This window comes from Podarcis liolepis (assembly GCF_965112155.1).
Source record: "Podarcis liolepis genome assembly, chromosome: 2".
Classification (NCBI taxonomy): Eukaryota; Metazoa; Chordata; class Lepidosauria; order Squamata; family Lacertidae; genus Podarcis; species Podarcis liolepis.
In genome coordinates, this window is record NC_139555.1 from 10,516,218 (window position 1) to 10,535,949 (window position 19,732).

General features: G+C 46.0%; 1 protein-coding gene across 9 annotated transcripts in view; it reads right to left on the bottom strand.

The window, feature by feature from the left end:
* COL2A1 (collagen type II alpha 1 chain) overlaps window positions 1-19,732 on the bottom strand; it is a 101,971-nt gene that overhangs the window by 19,986 nt on the left and 62,253 nt on the right. For all 9 annotated transcript variants that reach the window (XM_083489846.1, XM_083489850.1, XM_083489848.1 and 6 more), the window contains 15 exons: window positions 19,606-19,704; window positions 15,727-15,780; window positions 13,984-14,082; window positions 13,110-13,163; window positions 12,097-12,150; window positions 10,331-10,384; window positions 8,549-8,602; window positions 7,879-7,923; window positions 6,688-6,786; window positions 4,896-5,003; window positions 4,636-4,689; window positions 3,730-3,783; window positions 3,124-3,177; window positions 1,134-1,187; window positions 918-1,025 (listed from right to left, as the gene is read on the bottom strand). In XM_083489846.1, coding sequence (XP_083345972.1) covers window positions 918-1,025; window positions 1,134-1,187; window positions 3,124-3,177; window positions 3,730-3,783; window positions 4,636-4,689; window positions 4,896-5,003; window positions 6,688-6,786; window positions 7,879-7,923; window positions 8,549-8,602; window positions 10,331-10,384; window positions 12,097-12,150; window positions 13,110-13,163; window positions 13,984-14,082; window positions 15,727-15,780; window positions 19,606-19,704 — 1,044 coding nt within the window. The remainder of the gene's footprint in view (window positions 1-917; window positions 1,026-1,133; window positions 1,188-3,123; window positions 3,178-3,729; window positions 3,784-4,635; window positions 4,690-4,895; window positions 5,004-6,687; window positions 6,787-7,878; window positions 7,924-8,548; window positions 8,603-10,330; window positions 10,385-12,096; window positions 12,151-13,109; window positions 13,164-13,983; window positions 14,083-15,726; window positions 15,781-19,605; window positions 19,705-19,732) is intronic.

Sequence of the window (19,732 nt, forward strand, 5' to 3'; positions counted from 1 at the left end):
GACTGAACAACGGGAGCTCACCCCACCGCGGGGATTCAAACCGCCGACCTTTCGATCAGCAAGTCCTAGGCTCTGTGGTTTAACCCACAGCGCCACCCGCGTCCCTTTCTGACAGACCTCTGCCTAATCTTTCAGTGTTTACTCTCTGCCACTCTCTTGCATGATGCATACTCATGTGTGCCACACAGAGCAAAATCTCTGCTTTACAGGGTTAGGGGTTTTTTGACTTTGTAAGAGTACATGAAAATAGGAGCGATGCCCCGACACATGAAAACATGCTACAGAAGCCATTTCTACCAGTTCTCGTGCAGTGCAACATGCCCTGGTTGTTTGTACCCCAGAAACTAATATTCAGAAATACATCTCCTCTGAACTTGGAGGTACCACAGTCAGTAGCCGTCTAGCAGACTCCATGAACGTGTTTAATTCCAGTTGACTAAGTTAGGGGGTGGAGGTTAACATAATAGATAATATAAGGATGTATACAATTTTACAATATGCAGAAGTTAACATGGGTTGAGAAATCAGAGAGAGGAGCTGAGGGAAGTCTTGGGGGGGGGTTGTTGGGGAGGTGGAGGGGAAAAATGGGGGGGATAATGAAGATGATTTGTTTTGATAATTTGTTATATTGAAATTGTTAATATATTTTTTTATAAAAAAAACAAGTTAGGGGAGCCCCATATGAATGATGTTCTATCCAGCCTATGACTCTGCTCCAATACTTCCCTCATATGAACCTTAAGCCCCAATCTTCTTTCGAAAAGGAGACATCTCTCCTCCAGCATCTTAAAAAAGCCCCCACCTGACTCTTGCTTGTCACTGGCTACCATCCCAGGAGAGGAATCCTAGAACTGTAGAGTTGGAAGGGACCCCAGTGGTCATCTAGTCCCACCCCCTGCAATGAAGGATTTACCAACCTGTGGGCCCGGAGCACCAGATGAACCTTGTGGGCCTGGGGCCCCAGCATCTCCCTTCTGGCCAGTTTCCCCTTGCTCGCCTTTAGCACCAGGTTGTCCATCAGCACCCTGTATTGAGGAGGAAGGCAAAAGCATCCATGGTAAGAGAGAGAGAGATAGAGAGAGAGATGCCGGCCAATGGGAGGAAAGAGGTTTAAGAGTCTGAGAATTACTCACAGGAGGACCAGCGAATCCAGCAGGGCCGGGAGCACCAGGTTCACCACGGTCACCCTGAAACAGAAACAGTCGTCAGCTGTGGAAAGAGTTGGTTAAAACACCATCCACCCAGTCATCTGGATGCCCTATGCCAGGTATGGCCAACACCTGCATTCTCAAGGTCAGTTTTATTCTCCAGGAACTAGTCTAGTCTAGGGCTGGAACTCCCCAGGCCTCACACATAAAGGTAAAGGGACCCCTGACCATTAGGTCCAGTTGTGGCCGACTCATCTCGCTTTATTGGCCGAGGGAGCCGGCGTACAGCTTCTGGGTCATGTGGCCAGCATGACTAAGCCGCTTCTGGCGAACCAGAGCAGCGCACGGAAATGCCATTTACCTTCCCGCCAGAGTGGTACCTATTTATCTACTTGCACTTCATGCTTTCGAACCGCTAAGTTGGCAGGAGCAGGGACCAAGCAACGGGAGCTCACCCCGTCGTGGGGATTAGAACTGCCGACCTTCTGATCGGCAAGCCCTAGGCTCTGTGGTTTAACCCACAGCGCCACCCGTGTCCCTTAGGCCTCACACATAGTGATCTGTAATTAAGTCAGCGTCACCCACTGGTAGAGGATTCCTTCCACCCAATGGGATGAGGTCGTTAAATGGGGGCCTTAGGAACAAACATGCTCCCCAAGGCACCCAAGAGAGGATGGGGAGAGAGAATGACTGCTAGTGGCACTTTGAACATGAAACAGTCACAGGGGATTCACTGCTGCTTTTCCTTATAAGTAGAACTGTGAACAGTGTCCCCCTGCCCAATTCTACACCTTGATTAAGGTTTGCTAAGGTCACCAAAGAAATGGCTGGCCTGTAGGAAGGGCCGGATTTCGGTTTGATGAGGCCCTAAGCTACTGAAGGTAATGGGGCCCTTCAAATGTCCAGCTGTCCTTTGTCAACAACAAATTGTTGCTGTTTTTTGTGTTGAATATATGCTATATGGTAATTTATGGACCTAAAGCCATTTGCCACTGTAGCTGTATGTAGGTTTTATTTTATTTGTTTTTTATCTTATATTTTGGAAATGTACATCCAGTTTTTTCCCCTTTAAATTTTTTTGGGGCCCCCAAGAGAGTGGGGCCCTAAGTTATAGCTTGTTTAGCTTATACGTAAATCCCGCACTGCCTGTAGGCCACCAACTCACATTCTCTGCCCAATGCAAAGAGTCCCACAACCTTACATTGTTGGGGCATGAAATTGGGGTCTGTCTTTTCTTCACTTAGCATAGCGAGGCTCACATCCTCAAGTAATGAGAACTGTTTATGCCAAAGATGGAAGGTCAAAGATTCGTGAAATGTTAAGCGGCACTAATTCACAATTGCTCTATTTAAAGAAAATGTGACTCCAGCTAAGGCCTGCTTTGCTTAATGCCGGTCAAAGCAACAAAGGCCCTTCTCTTGAGATGATATTCGCACACCACAGCAGCACACAGTATGGAAACAGCAAGAAATGTGCTTGTTTGCCCCTCTGTGCTACTGATAGAAGCTGAAGGAGACCCCTATTAGGATTTCAAAGATTTTAAAGGCCAAGCTGAATCTTTCCCCATTCAGATAAAGGTAACGGGACCCCTGACCATTAGGTCCAGTCATGACAGACTCTGGGGTTGCGGCACTCATCTCACTTTACTGGCCGAGGGAGCCGGCGTACAGCTTCCGGGTCATGTGGCCAGGATGACTAAGCCGCTTCTGGCGAACCAGAGCAGCGCACAGAAACGCTGTTTACCTTCCCGCCAGAGCGGTACCTATTTATCTACTTGCTCTTTGACGTGCTTTTGAACTGCTAGGTTGGCAGGAGCAGGGACCGAGCAACGGGAGCTCACCCCGTTGCGGGGATTTGAACCGCCGACCTTCTGATTGGCAAGTCCTAGGCTCTGTGGTTTAACCCACTGTGCCACCCGCGTCCCCCCCATTCACATACCCTTCTACAAAAGAATTCATAGTAAAATCAAACTTACGGGGCCACCACGAGCACCTGCAGCACCAGCTGGGCCAGGGGGGCCAGATTCACCCTGGTGGAATTAAAAAAAGAGAAAAAGATCAAGGATTTTGTATGATCCACATTTTCCTCAAACCAACTTGGTGCAATTATCTTTTGTATTTTAAAACTTTTTCGTATTTTGAAATACAGTTCTTAGATATTTTTTTTTAAGGATAAAAATGTGTATTTTAAGATTAAAATGCATACAAAATGTACTTTTTTTGGATCAAGTATGTAGAAAAATGCATATTTTGTGAATATCTGTTTTAAAACGTAGTTTTCTTCATGCTTTGCAGATCAGTGAGGAAATTCAACAAAACAGAATTAGAAATAGACGTGAATGAAACAGCATGGACCAGAAATAGACTGATCCATCGTGAAAGGCATTAAAATACGCTAGAAGCAACAACAGACAGGAAGTCACCATTAAACCATTTTTAGTCTGGAGTGAAATACGCCCAAATTTGACACAAAATGTGGAACAGGCAGTTACCGAGACAAATATACCCACAAGACTTAGAAACCACCTCTGCCTGCTGCGTAGCCTAACCAAGGACAACTCGTTTGCAGAAGACTTTCTTACCTTCTCTCCATTGGCGCCAGCAGGGCCAGGAGGACCAATGGGACCAGTCAAGCCCTGGCAAAGGGGAAAAAAAGAATTAGGTGTACTGGTGAGAAGCATCCCATTTGTATCAAAGGCATCCCTGCTTTACTGGCAGTTTTAGAACATTAGCACATAGTTTCCTAAAAATGGGGCACAAACGTTACCTCCCTCCCACTCTTTCTGAAGCGCATAGAAGATGGGACTGGATTCACTTTCGGAAGAGTAGCCGGGAACAGCTAACACTTATTCATCAGTACTGGTTTTCTTACCTTGACAGCTTGAGAATATTCTGTAGTTAGGCCTTTGACCTAAACTCTCTTTTGGCCTTGTCAAGTTTTCAGAGGCTCAGCTCTAACCAAAAGCCCACTCTTGCCTTGATCACAGTTCCCCAATGGTCAAGTCATTTCCCTCTCTTCTATAGAGGAGGTAAAGGTAAAGGGACCCCTGACCATCAGGTCCAGTCATGGCTGACTCTGGGGTTGCGGCGCTCATCTCGCTTTATTGGCCGAGGGAGCTGGCGTACAGCTTCCGGGTCATGTGGCCAGCATAACTAAGCTGCTTCTGGCGAACCAGAGCAGTGCACGGAAACGCCGTTTACCTTCCTGCCGGAGCGGTACCTATTTATCTACTTGCACTTTGACGTGCTTTCAAACTGCTAGGTTGGCAGGAGCAGGGACCGAGCAATGGGAGCTCACCCAGTCGTGGGGATTCGAACCACCGACCTTCTGATCGGCAAGTCCTAGGCTCTGTGGTTTAACTCACAGCGCCACCCGCGTCCCACACCACCACCCCAGTAGATGTGTTTTTCCCCACTATCAACCTCTTAGTTGGCTAAACCGGTTGCTTGATGTCTTAAGAAAGGAAAAAGCCAAGTTGGCCACTTACTCTGCCGCCATCTTTGCCAGGAGCACCTTCTGGTCCCTTCTCACCAATGTCACCCTGTTGGAGGACAGCAGAAGGAAAGACGGTAAGTAGGTGGCAATTCTGAGAACCCTCTTTGTTTATGATAATTGCCCCAGAGTGAAAAGATTAAAAAAGTGATTTTCAATTCCACCCGGCTAATTGGCAGGTGGCACCCAACCCCTGACAAAACAGCCCTTCAAGTATTCCACGAAGAGGAGGAGAAGGAGAAGGTGACCACTTACCCTGTCTCCCTTTGGTCCAGAAATACCTGCAGCTCCTCTCTCACCAGGCATTCCCTGAAGACCTGGGGGGCCTTGTGCTCCAACGGCACCAGCAGGACCAGTTGCGCCCTGAAAAAGAAAAATAAGGGTCACCATTAAAGCTTGGCAATATTTCCATATATCTTCCAAACTCGGTTTGAAATCCATATTGTGGTATCTGTTTCATAATTTTTGACCTGCCAATATATGGAAAGTCATGGTGTGTGTGTGTGTGTGTGTGTGTGTGTTGTGTAAAAATCAAATGCGGGAAAAACCGTGAAGCCAGCCAATGCTGCTCTTGATTCCTGCAGCACCTGTTAACTCTGCTGGCTCAGCTTTCCTCTGACTCCTGAAGAAGGCAGCGGCTTACAAGAGCAGGTGCTGGCAAAAATCACGATGTAGGAAAAAACATGAAGCCAGTCAATGCCTCTACATAAGGTAAAGGGACCCCTGACCATTAGGTCCAGTCGTGCCGACACTGGGGTTGCGGCCCTCATCTTGCCGAGGGAGCCGGCGTACAGCTTCCGGGTCATGTGGCCAGCAGGACTAAGCCGCTTCTGGCGAACCAGAGCAGCGCACAGAACCTTCTGTGACCTTCTGACCTTCTGATCGGCAAGTCCTAGGCTCTGTGGTTTAACCCACAGCGCCACCCGTGTTCCTTCAATGCCTCTACATAGCAACATCCTTATACTGATATATCACAATGTCTGAAATATCGCAATGTTTAGCTGGTGATATATCATAGTGTTGAAAACCAGGTATTGCCCAGCCCTAGTCACAATCCCTATGCAGCTGCTTGGGTATTCATCACAATAGACTTGCAGGATTACAGAGAGAAGCACTATCATGTATTATTTCACCAACATGGGATCGATGAGCTGAACGCACACATCCCTTCTCTGGGAGAAGATGTCCCCCACATTACGAGATTGTCATGTACTCAAACTTGATAAAAGGAATTCAGGATGTAGGACAAATGCAAGAGCCAGTGGAAAGCCAGGAAAGCATGACAAGCGCTCTCTCAGCCTTCTCTATAGAGCCACCCTTTCACAATTAATAATAATTTATTATTTATACCCCGCCCATCTGGCTGGGTTTCCCCAGCCACTCTGGGCAGCTTCCAACAGAACACTAAAATACAATAACCTATTAAACATTAAAAGCTTCTCTAAACAGGGCTGCCTTCAGATGTCTTCTAAAAGTCTGGTAGTTGTTGTTCTCTTTGACATCTGGTGGGAGGGTGTTCCACAGGGCAGTGCCACTACCGAGAAGGCCCTCTGCCTGGTTTTCTGTAACTTGGCTTCTCGCAGCGAGGGAACCGCCAGAAAGCCCTTGGCGCTGGACCTCAGTGTCCGGGCTGAACGATGGGGGTGGAGACGCTCCTTCAGGTATACTGGACCGAGGCCGTTTAGGGCTTTAAATGTCAGCACCAACACTTTGAATTGTGCTTGGAAACGTACTGGGAGCCAGTGTAGGCCTTTCAATTAATCAGTGTAGGTCTTTCAATTAATCTAGTCTCTGCTGAACTCCGCTGCCCAAAGTCTCTTCAAAGAAGCAGCGCCCTGACAAGGAAGCTTGCCAATATCTTCCCCCCAACGGTCCCTCAGCTGATTTCCCTATTATCCTCTTTCTCTGAAAGAAACTGAGCTGATAATGTACCTGGTGGTCCAGATGCTATGAGGCTCTTTCTGTATGGCAGCCACCGGGGTTGGGAGGTGGGAGAAAGGTGTACAGGCTGCACTGCAGAACAGGAAGTAATGCTGTCACCACCTACCTTGGGTCCATCGGTCCCAGGAGTGCCGGGAAGACCACGAGGACCCTGCAAGCCTTGGGCGCCTGGAGATCCACGCTCACCTGGGAAGCCGCGCTCGCCCTAGAGAGGACAGAGATCATTTTAGTGCTCAGGATGAGTCAAAGGCTCTGTTCTAGAGTGGCATGATTCTGGTAAGGTGTTGATGGGAATGGTTGAGGATTTTGTACTTTCCTCATTTTAAAGCAAACACCCTATACTTAATAAATAAGATTCCACCTAAACATTAGGAAGAACTTCCTGACAGTAAGAGCTGTTTGACAGTGGAATTTGCTGCCAAGGAGTGTGGTGGAGTCTCCTTCTTTGGAGGTCTTTAAGCAGAGGCTTGACAACCATATGTCAAGAGTGCTCTGATGGTGTTTCCTGCTTGGCAGGGGGTTGGACTCGATGGCCCTTATGGTCTCTTCCAACTCTATGATTCTATGATTCTATGATATGCAGCCTGGAATCCTTCATTTATCACAGTCCTCTGAATTTTGAGTTTTCAGCTCAAAAACACACCAAAATACAAATAAAAATGAGTATTTTTGATAGGGTACAGAGAAGTGTGTATTTTAGGATAAAATGCATACAAAAATGTCCATTTTGTGGAAGAAAATTATATTAAAAACCAATGCATGCTTCACACTTTTTTTTAAAAAAAGTGACAACTGAAACAAAAATAAAATGGACTTACGATTTATTATTAGTATTATTTAACTAAATTTATATACCACTGACTCAAACTAAAGACCTCTAAATGGTTGACAAAAGACAATCCAAAATGGCAATAATAGCAAACATTGAAACAAGTTACATTAATAAATTAATACATAAAAAATCAATAATTTAAAAACAATTTTGCTTACTAAAATTACACGCCAAAATTACATGCCTGGGTAGACTTACTGGAACCATAATGTTTTTAGCAGGCACCAAAAACAATAGAGCGAATGCACCTGCTTTTTAATTTCAAAGGGCATGGCTGCTGCCACATTAAGATTTTATTTCTTGCAAGTGAGGAATGGATAATATGGGGCAGTGGTAAAAGTGCCAGTTCTGCAGATCTGTGTGGTCAAGTGGGTATCTATGAATTAACCACAATGTGAAAGTGACAGTGGATTTAGACTGATTCACCCACCCCTAGGCTCTTGATTTTAATTTTACGCTACTCACTCTGGGACCAACAAGACCGGGAGCGCCAGCCTCTCCAGGAACACCCTGAAAGAAAGATATACATATATATTTAGAAGCAGGGAAAGAGGGAAGGAGAGAGGTTAGCTAATCTACAGCCCCCTGAACAACCATTAAGATTCCCCCTTGGATCAAATACGTCTCAACCATTATACTTAAATATACTGTGTTGCTAAGCTCATATTTGCAGAGAATAGTCTAAAAATACCTATAAACAGAAGGGCAAAGGAGAGGTAGAAAGCGACTCTCAATGTTCAAGTGGGCCCTCTGTTGCAGATCTCATGTGTGTCGAGCACATTGATTCCACACATCCAGTGAACATTACTGCCAACAATTAAATGAGCCCAAGCATGCATTTGCTTCAAAACAACATTTGTTTATCTAGCTTGCTGCACTGAATACATGCTGACCCTCCCTGCCCAGTTCAGCTGCCAAGAATTACTATCTGGAACAAGGAGGGCTTCACAGAATAAAACACCTGTGGCTGATTTATTCCTCATACACATAGAAACTATTGACTAGAAGGAAGTCTCGTTGCAGCAGGACACCCTGAAGCTTAGAAAGTCAACACTCTGCAGGCTTGAGTTCTTATTCTGTCCAGATTATTCCAAGAGTGATCCTCAATGCCCATCTCTCTCTTCTCATTACTTACCTGGTCCCCTGGCTTTCCACCTTCACCCGGAGGACCTGGGGGCCCTGGAAGCCCCTGAAAACAAGAAATATAGTGTTAGCATGACACTCTTGGGGAAGTGCCAGTCTAGAAACGCCAATAGCGTCCAGGGCAGGAAGGGAAGTCTTGTGATCCAAAATGATTGCCGTTAATTTTTTATCAGACAGGAAGTAAAATAACTTGGTTTAACTGTATACAACTGGAGCAATGGGCAAAGAAGTGGTTAAGGGAAAAGAGGAAATGCAAAGAATATACAAAATTTCAAAAAAAAAAAAAGATTATAAAAAGGGGAGATAAAGAAGAAAATACGGGAAATCAGTGAAATTTATAAAATATTAGTAGAAATGGAGGAACAAGAAGATCAATTAAAAGAAGTGTGGGAAAAGGAGACAACAGGGCAGATAGATAGTCAAAGCTGGGGAGAAATATGGGAGAAACGTACATTGAAAATGTTGTCTATAAGAATAAAAGAAAATTATTATAAATTAGTTTGAAGATGGTATTTTACACCAGTCAGATTAAATCAAATAAAGAAAGGATATTCGGTGTTATGTTGGAAGGGATGCTAGGTAACAGGGAATTATGTTCACATGTGGTGGGGGTGTAAATTTGTACAATTTTTTGGCAAAGGGAGTTTAAGGAGATAACAGATTCCACAGTTCAGATAATGGAGAAACTGGTAATAAAATATTGGAATGAATACCCCAACCCTGAGACATTTGCAACAAAATTATGCCTGCCCACCCAAGCACCTCTGATTAATACAAAACGAACCTTCTCCAAGCTGGTGCCCTCCAGATGTTGATGGATCCCCAGCTGGCATGACCAATGGTCAGCGATGATGGGAGCTGCAGCCCAGCAACATCTGGGGGACAGCAGCTTAGGGAAGACCAACGTATCTCAAGCAGCCCTATGCTATCCCTGCAAATCTCAACTGAGGCACACCTCTTTGAGGAGCTCCTAAAGTGAGTCACCTTGGGAGGTGTGAGGAACTCAATGCAGCTTGAGACCCAAGTAGTTGGGACAGAGAGCTGGACCATAAAGAAAGCTGATCACCGAAGAATTGATGCTTTTGAATTATGGTGCTGGAGGAGACTCTTGAGAGTCCCATGGACTGCAAGAAGATCAAACCTATCCATTCTGAAGGAAATCAGCCCTGAGTGCTCACTGGAAGGACAGATCCTGAAGCTGAGGCTCCAATACTTTGGCCACCTCATAAGAAGAGAAGACTCCCTGGAAAAGACCCTGATGTTGGGAAGGAGAAGGGGACGGCAGAGGATGAGATGGTGGGACAGTGTTCTCGAACCTACTAACATGAGCCTGACCAAACTGCAGGAGGCAGTGGAAGACAGAAGTGCCTGGTGTGCTCTGGTCCATGGGATCACAAAGAGTCGGACACGACTAAACGACTAAACAACAACAACCCACCCACCCCCTGCAGGTTCATGGATCACTCTGCCAGAAAACCTGGATCTGGGCATCTTGCTTAGCAGGTACTCACCACTAAGGCATGCAAGACTAGAGAACATGGATTCATTCTTCATGGACAGTTAAGAGTTTATGAAAACACTGTGCTTCCCTGTCATATCCTTCCAACAGAGCTAGACAGTCATTTGGGTTGGGTGGCGGGTGGTCCTTTCCCTAACTTCTCTCCACATTTTCAGTTCATGTTACTTGTGCAAACAGTTACACTCCCCAGCACAGGCAGAATTAACAATGGTGGGCACTGCCCTTAAAGAGGCACAAGAGAATTGCTCTACTTACTTGGAATCCAGAAGGTCCGGGCGCACCCTGTTCACCTCTCTCTCCTACTGGCCCCTAAGAAGAAGAGGGGGAAACAATAGGTTAAGGGCAGACCTAACAGTGGCATGTGCTGCCTGGGGCAAAGAGTATAGCTCTCACGTGAAAAATCTAGCATCACCTAGTCAAACACATACAAGTTTTCTTAAGTCTACACTTTCCTCTGTTAGCAAATAAGCTGCAGCCATAAAAAGGACCCCTTTCCATTTGCCTGCTAAACCTTGAAAAGTTGCACATTCCAGCACGTTCACAAGTTTCTATGCTGGCCCCAACATAGAGTCCAAACTCAGAGCTGATTCATGCATTAAACTTTTAGGTCCTTTTTTGATTTAATGTGTAAATGAGAATTATTTTTTAAAAACAACAACAACTAGTCGGAGAGCTAGAACTGCCTACAGCTCTGTCAAGTGCACTCTCCATTTTCATTCAGTTTTCAAGGATGCACTGGGGTGGTTTTTTTGGTCATGTGTTAAATGGTCCTCAATGGGAGCAACTTTTCTATGGGAGAGGGAACTAGGAAAAGGGCTCGCTAATACAGATAGACAGGTAGACTAGGAGGTTATAGCACTATTGCTTGTATTTAAAACGCAAAGTGAAGCAATAGTTAAAGAGAGCAATAGTTAAAGAGGGAAGGCTAGTAAGATAGCGCCTTGGGTCTAAATATATTTGAAATTAAGTGCCACCGATGTCACTTCAGAGTGGGCATCTCATGAAGAAATGCACACAGGTCAGTTTAGCCATAATAGGTAAAAGGTAAAGGGACCCCTGACCATTCGGTCCAGTCGTGGCAGACTCTGGGGTTGCGGCGCTCATCTCACCTTCGAACTGCTAGGTTGGTAGGATAAGTACACACCAATTATCTCCACACAGGAAAAATGCAATGCTAAAACTGCTCTGAACTTTAAAGAAATTCCAAAAGAAATCACAATTATTAGAATGATTTTGCAGCTCAGTTACTATGTCACACTAAGCCAAACCATGACTTAGTACAAATGGGTGAATGTACCAGAACCCCGAGAGGAGACTGGAGCTGCCTCAATGTTGCCTGAAAACAGGCTCATGGCTTTTTCTTGTTGCAGACAAACCATGAGCTGCAATCCAGGTGTGCATCCACGTAACAGCACAAGGCTCTCTGCTGTCTCTACTCACTTCTAGTGGCTGGTCATACTTCCTGGGATGCTTACAGGAGGACATTACACCCACCCATGGCTAGCAGAAGGCTACTATGAGTGTGTGGAGGCATAAAAAAGTATAATGGAAGAAAAAGAAGCATGATCTTATAAAGCAGGCATGTCCAACAGGTAGATCGTGATCTACCGGTAGATCACTGGACGTCTGTGGTAGATCACCGGTAGATCAGTGGCTCCCCCCCCAAAGAAGCTAAAAAACTTTGGCTCCCCTAAAAAAGGCTCAACATCTTTGCTCTGCACCCCTAAAATGACCTGAGCCACCAAAAACAGGGCTTTCCTTCCTAAAAAAAGCCCTGAACCCCCCAAAAGGGGATAGCTCACTGCCAGTTTTTAACTATTTGAGTAGATCACAGTCTCTTGGAAGTTGGCCACCCCTGTTATAAAGCAAGAGGAAGCACCAACACCCCAGAAAATGTCACCAAAATTCTCCAGACACCTGAATCTTTGGGGCATATTCAGTTCCTCCCTTATGCCTAAGAAAATGCAGGATTTCGATTCAGCCAACCTCCTGCCTGCCAGGAGAAAAACACTCATACTCACAGCAGGCCCTGGCGGTCCACCTGCTCCCGTCTCGCCATCTTTGCCAGGAAGACCCTAATGAGAAAAAGTGATACATTTGAGACAGGATCGGAAAGTCTTGATGAACAGGGCAATTTCCCCTCCCACAGACCAAAAATTGCCCCCAAGTACAGGGAGCTGGCAGAAGGAAAGGGCTTTCTTTTTGTATAAGTTTCTTACTAAGCAGCTAGGATTAAAGGATAGCTGCCTGAAGTGCTCATTATGAAGGAAATGATTGCTGGTTGGCATGATTCTAGGGTGCAATCCTTCCTCCTCCCCTGAGGGCAGTAGGTGTCTCTGGTGTGCACTCCCTGTGCTACCGATCACGAAAAAGCTGCAGGAATGCACAGGGTACGTCAAAACTGCGTGTGAAGGTGCAATTTTTTTCAAGAGGGATGGGAGCCTCCAGGAAGACTCATGGCTAAATTTTGAGGTCTCTCAGATGCATGCACAGAGTTATTATTAAATATTCTGCATCTCATCCTCTAAAGGGCTCGTGGCTCTGAATTCTTTTACTAGCGTTTCTGAAAGTCTGATTGCTTTACAGGTGCAATAGTTCCAATTGAAATTAGACTAGAAGCTATGTCAGGTTTGTCAGAGGTGAGCTCTCTGCAAAAGCAGCATTGAAGTTAGGAGACCCAGAGCTTAAACCCTTTTATTTCAATCGTTCTGTGGCCATGCAGCAAGTTAAGTCACAGTCATTCAACAGACTGTATGCAACTGAGAGGGACCTTAACTGGGACTAAGGTGTCACACGGTACTTTATGAAGCATCTGCCTTCAGTGGATTCTTCATGCGGTTGGTTGTGAGCACTCTGCATTCCAAAGCACCACCCCCATGTCATCTGGACTGTACCCCAATAAGCTGGGTGGAGGGAACCAAATCATGGCATCATGTTCAGGTCAGGCAGAGAGAGGCTGGGTTTCTCTCTATTGCAGGGCAGGGTGGGGAGAAGATGGCAGTGGGAGGAAGAAACAAGAATGAACCCCACTTACTCTTAGGCCAGGAGCACCAGGAAGTCCTTTCTCACCAGCTTTACCAGGTTCACCCTAGATGGAAAGAAAAAACGGAAGTCGTCACTGGTGTGCTTTTGGAAGAAGGCTGAGCCCTCCAATCTGGTGAGGAGAGCCAGTTCTACTTCGCCTGTCCAGCTCTCTCCTCTGTTGTTATAACCAAGGTATAAAGGTAAAGGGTAAAGGGACCCCTGACCATTAGGTCCAGTCGTGACCGACTCTGGCTCATCTCGCTTTATTGGCCGAGGGAGCCGGCGTACAGCTTCCAGGTCACGTGCCCAGCATGACTAAGCCACTTCTGGCGAACCAGAGCAGCGCACGGAAACACCGTTTACCTCCCGCCGGAGCGGTACCTATTTATCTACTTGCACTTTGAGGTGCTTTCGAACTGCTAGGTTGGCAGGAGCTGGGACCGAGCAACGGGAGCTCACCCCGTCGCGGGGATTTAAACCACCGACCTCCTGATCGGCAAGTCCTAGGCTCTGTGGTTTAACCCACAGTGCCACCCGCGTCCCTTATAACCAAGGTATAGGCAGTGCTTTGGGGGGGGCACATGGGGGAACGCATACCACTAAACATTTTGTGAATCTAAGTTTGGCCTCGTTGAAGGGCAGTATTTCAATATGAGTAGGAAAATGAGAGTACCCCTAAATATTTTTTTTAAAGAAAAAAAGTATATGATTTTATGGGACCAGCAGAACAAGCCTGGACAATAACTAAGTGACTTTCCTGCTGTGCTAGTTACAAAGTGGAACTATTCCATGTTACAACCTTGTACCATTTCCCCTCAAACATCTTCCCTGGTGACGATGCTCGGGTCATAGTGTCAATGGTTGCTGAGTACAGATTTACTTACATTTGCACCTTTCGGGCCTGGGAAACCCATGACACCAGGCTGGCCACGGGCACCTTGTGGACCAGGTGGGCCAGGTCGCCCATCTTCACCTGGGGCACCCTATTGAGAGAGAGAGAAACAGGAATGCTTTGTTAATGACGCTGGGAAGTAAAGGTAAAGGGACCCCTGGCCATTAGTCCAGTCATGACCGACTCTGGGGTTGCGGCGCTCATCTCGCTTTATTGGCGCTCATCTCGCTTTATTGGCCAAGGGAGCCGGCGTACAGCTTCCGTGTCATGTGGCCAGCATGACTAAGCCACTTCTGGCAAACTAGAGCAGCGCACGGAAGGGCAGTTTACCTTCCCGCCGGAGCGGTGCCTATTTATCTACTTGCACTTTTGACGTGCTTTCGAACTGCTAGGTTGGCAGGAGCTGGGACCGAGCAATGGGAGCTCACCCTGTCGCAGGGATTCGAACCGCCAACCTTCTGATCGGCAAGTCCTAGGCTCTGTGGTTTAACCCACAGCGCCACCTGTGTCCCTGCACTTTCATTTTAGGGCTACCCATATCATGGAAAAACCAATGCTGTAGCTGATCTTGATTCATTCAATTAACTTTGGCTGCTCTCCCACAGCGCCACCGGCGTCCCTTGGGGAAGACAAATAATATATCCCATATAGAGTGGACCCATCTTTATGGAAGTGCTACTTTCACCCAGACATGCTGGATGCCTTTCAGAACGTCAAAAAGAAAAGGAAAGGCATCAACCCATAATAAAAATCCACAATCTATTGTAGTGCAATGCCTTTATTATGCCAAGCAAAATGTCACAAATTAGTGAGTGAGTTTTTCTGTTTGCTCCCATGTGGAAAATCAGCACATTGGTGCATATTAGAGCTTTTTTGTGCCCTTAGATAATTCCAGTTCCCAAATGTGATTTTGATTTTAAAAAGCTCACCAATGACGCAATAACATCCACTCGCCATTCAGTAATGCTGCTCATATAAACAAACACAGACTTCCAGTCTGTACCCATACAATATCCAAGGTTCCATTGAGCATCCCTAAGACTCCACCATCCACTTCTCTTGCAAACTCCATATTTGCCTTTGAAACGAACCCCGGAAATTCTGCAAGTCAGCACCTACCTACTTCCTGAATTATAGAATCATAGAATCATAGAGTTGGAAGAGACCACAAGGGCCATCGAGTCCAACCCCCTGCCAAGCAGGAAACACCATCAGAGCACTCCTGACATATGGTTGTCAAGCCTCTGCTTAAAGACCTCCAAAGAAGGAGACTCCACCACACTCCTTGGCAGCAAATTCCACTGTCAAACAGCTCTTACTGTCAGGAAGTTCTTCCTAATGTTTAGGTGGAATCTTCTTTTATTCCCATCTCCTCAAATTGTCTACTGACCACTGTTACCCTCATCTACATATTATCAACTCGCAGTCTTTTACCTGGCATTGCTCAGGAATTCTAAGATACAAAACAAAAACTATGCGGCTTTGAAAAATTCTGAAAAGTTCCGTCCATCATCTTGATTCAAAATGGTGTCCAGTTGTATCCAAACATCAAGAAAAGCCTGCTCCTTCATCTCAAGAACCATCGAGCAAAATTTGGTTACAAGATCTTTAGAGGTGGCCAAATGCATAGCCAAGATGCCAACAATTTTCCAAAATATATAGTAGATCCATCACTCCTTTCTCAAAGCTCTCAGCACCCCTATTATTTTGGATGACACAAGAAGAAAATACTTACAGATGGGCCAACTTTGCCTTGGGGACCAGCATCACCAGGGCGACCAGTGAGACCCTAGATGCAAGAAGAAAAAGGCAGACCATTAAGACCTTTTCCCAGTCTCTTTCCTTGAACAGTCAACAATACAATTTATACACATATCTCCAAAATGGTTCATCTAATCTATTTTTTGATGCAGGTTCAACAATCAGTTCTGCTATTGGTTCAATAGAAGCCGTCAGCCAAGTAAATTTTAGATCCTAATGGTGGCAGACAACTAAGTTTTACTCAAACCCGCTCAGATTAATGAATATGACTAAACTAAGTCCATTAATTTCAATAGGTAAAAGTTGAACATGACCTTAATTTACTTTCTTTGGGACAGCTGTAACACCTTTGCTGTGGTCAAAGGCTCAACCCAGGCCAGAGAACCAAAAGAGGCTTAGGCCATGATAAAGTCTCCTCAAAGGATATTCCTAATCTAAATTTAATAAATCTGAAACATACCACTTTTAAACTGAATTTGAAGCACCCGGAATGGGCTCAGAGAATAAAATGGTCAATGATGTAGTACTACCTTAGAAGCTAACAAGTCCTACAAGTTGTTTGTATGGGAGACTACCTAGAAGTATTATATTAGACACTCTGAGCTCCTCAAAGAGAGAGAGGAGCAAAAGTATGATAAAGTTTTGAAGGAGATAATCACTGCACACCATGCTAAAGTATAAGGAACTGAGCCTTGGGAAACCAAGGAAATGCAAGGCTTCCTAGCAGTGCCACTGCAAGCTAGCTGCCCACTGCTTTTCCCACCCTCAACTGGATTTACAGCTTACTCCACAAGATGGAGAAAATGCCATTAGTAGCAAGTCTGTGTGGGGAGAAGCTCCACTGGTAGAACATCTCCCAGGCGCAGATACTCTAAACTTGGACTCTGTCCTGGGTCACAGGAGGTAACAGAACTGCCCCTTCTTATTATTCTCAGTGATGGGGCTCTTTACTTTTGCATATAAGAGGAACTTTCAACATGTTATCCTAAAAGATTGTTCTTTCCTTCTAAGACTGTTAGGTGCTCTCCAACACTTCCAGTCTTATGGAATTAAGACAAACATGCCGAGGGCCTTCTGGCGGTTCCCTCATTGCGAGAAGCAAAGCTACAGGGAACCAGGCAGAGGGCCTTCTCGGTAGTGGCGCCTGCCCTGTGGAACGCACTTCCAGCAGATGTCAAAGCGATAAACAACTACCTGACATTCAGAAGACATCTTAAGGCAGCCCTGTTCAGGGAAGTTTTTAATGTGTGATATTTTATTGTATTTTTGGTTTTTATGGAAGCCGCCCAGAGTGTCTGGGGAGGCCCAGCCAGATGGGCGGGGTATAAATAATAAATTATTATTATTATTAAATACAGTGGTGCCTCGCAGGACGAAAATAATTCGTTCCGTGAGTCTTTTCGTCTTGCGATGTTTTTCGTCTTGCGAAGCACGGTCCGTCGCAACTGCGCCTCTTCAAGCGGCTTTAAGAAAAAAGCACAAGACCATTTTCGTCTTGCGAAGCAAGACCATAGGGAAATTCGTCTAGCGAAGCAACGCAAAACCGAAAAACCCTTTCGTCTAGCGAGTTTTTCGTCTAGCGAGGCATTCGTCTTGCGGGGCACCACTGTACAGTGGTACCTCTGAATGCGAATGGGATCTGTTCTGGAGCCCCGTTCGCATCCTGAGTAGAATGTAACACGCAAATGCGCGTGTGTGGGTCACCACTTCCGTGAATGCGCGTGACGTCATTTTGAGCATCTGCATATGCGCGAGCAGCGAAACCCGGAAGTAACGCGCTCCGTTACTTCAGGGTCACCACGGAGCGTAACTTGAAAACGCTCAACCTGAAGCATATTTAACCTGAGGTATGATTGTACAGTGGTACTTCTGGTTATGTACTTAATTCGTTCCGGAGGCCTGTTCTTAACCTGAAACTGTTCTTAACCTGAAGCACCACTTTAGCTAATGGGGCCTCCCGCTGCTGCTGCTGCTGTGCCGCCGCTGCACAATTTCTGTTTTCATCCAAAGTTAGCCCGAGGTACTATTTCTGGGTGAGCGGAGTCTGTAACCTGAAGCATCTGTAACCTGAAGCGTATGTAACCCGAGGTACAGGGACCCCTGACCATTAGGTCCAGTCGTGACTGACTCTGGGGTTGCGGTGCTCATCTCGCTTTAATGGCCGAGGGAACCGGCGTACAGCTTCCGGGTCATGTGGCCAGCATGACTAAGCCGCTTCTGGCAAACCAGAGCAGCGCATGGAAATGCCGCTTACCTTCCCGCCGGAGCGGTACCTATTTATTTGCTTACACTTTGACATGCTTTTGAACTGCTAGGTTGGCAGGAGCAGGGACCAAGAAACGGGAGCTCACCCTGTCGTGGGGATTCGAACCGCTGACCTTCTGATCGGCAAGTCCTAGGCTCTGTGGTTTAACCCACAGCCCCACCCGCGTCCCTGTACAAATGTGCTTTAAATTGTTACTGCCATCTGGTGTTGGGAATGGACAGCTGCATGCAGAAAGAGTTTAATGTGGGCATCCTAAGAATAAGATAGTAGAGGCAGGGGTAGCCAATGTGCTACCTTCCCATACTCTCTGATGCTAGTTGGGGCTGATGGGAGTTGGGAGTACAAAACGCATCAAGCGCTCCCCCCCAAAGTCTAGCAGAGTTTACTCATGGGCCAGTACAGTTGCGGTCCAACGTTTCTGCCAGGCTTCCAAGTCTGTAAATGGCATGTGGCAAGCAGAAATTGAACTGGTGAGGTTCCTCTCAGCCTGCAGATGATGATGAGGAAATATTCACCTGGAGAATATCTACCAAATGTATGTTAAAGGTATAGGAGCCCTGACAGAAGCGAGTTGGAAAGCCTACTTGCAGTCTGTCATTATTATTCCCATTTTACAGAATGTGAATTAAGCTAAGAAGTAGTGGCATCTCTTTCCTGTTACTATTACAGTGGTACCTCGGGTTAAGTACTTAATTCGTTCTGGAGGTCTGTTCTTAACCTGAAACTGTTCTTAACCCGAAGCACCACTTTAGCTAATGGGGCTTCCTGCTGCTGCCACGCTGCCGGAGCACGATTTCTGTTCTCATCCTGAAGCAAAGTTCTTAACCTGAAGCACTATTTCTGGGTTAGCAGAGTCTGTAACCTGAAGCGTATGTAACCCGAGAGACCACTGTACTGTGATGAAGGCTGAAGAGCCTGCGTGAAATAAAGGAAATCTCAAGAGACTTTAGAATAAAGTCAAGCTTTTCAAAAGGACTCCGCCCTCCTTTAGACATCAAAAACTGTCCCGTAATTGCAGAAAAGACAGCTACCCAACCAGCGTTAATGGTGGAGTGATTTGTGACACTTAAACATTTTGTCATTATTTGTTCCATTTATATATTGCCCTTTATCAAAAGTTCCCAGGGCAGTGTACAACATTAAAAACACATTACAGAACACCCATGATAAAAACATAATAAAAAGGATACTGGAAGACAGCCTAAAATATAATACAACAGTCTTCTCCCCCACATTTCACAGGCCATAGGTTATTTAATATTCATAGGCCTGGAATGTTTTTGCCTGGTGCCTAAAGACATGTAATGATGGCGCCAGGCAAGCCTCTCTGGGGAGAGCATTCCACAACCGGGGAGCCACCACAAAAAAGGCCCGTTCTCATGTTGCCACTCTCTGAGATAGGGAACACAGAGAAGGGCCTCAGATGACAAGTGCGCAGCCTTGAGGTTCTCCCACACTGTTTATATAAACTTCTGTTAACAGGAAGGGGAGGCCTTATACTGAGAATGAACATTCTAGTCAAAGCGGGATTTTTACAAAGCGATGGAAGCAAGAACCACTGTAACCCTCGCGTGTGCAATGTCTTACCCTAGCGCCAGGCAAGCCAGGCTCTCCAGGACGGCCGGGATCTCCAGTGGCTCCTTTGGGACCCCCAAGGCCAGGAGGTCCACGTTCACCGGGAGCACCCTGCCCAGGAAAACGTAAGCAAGAAATG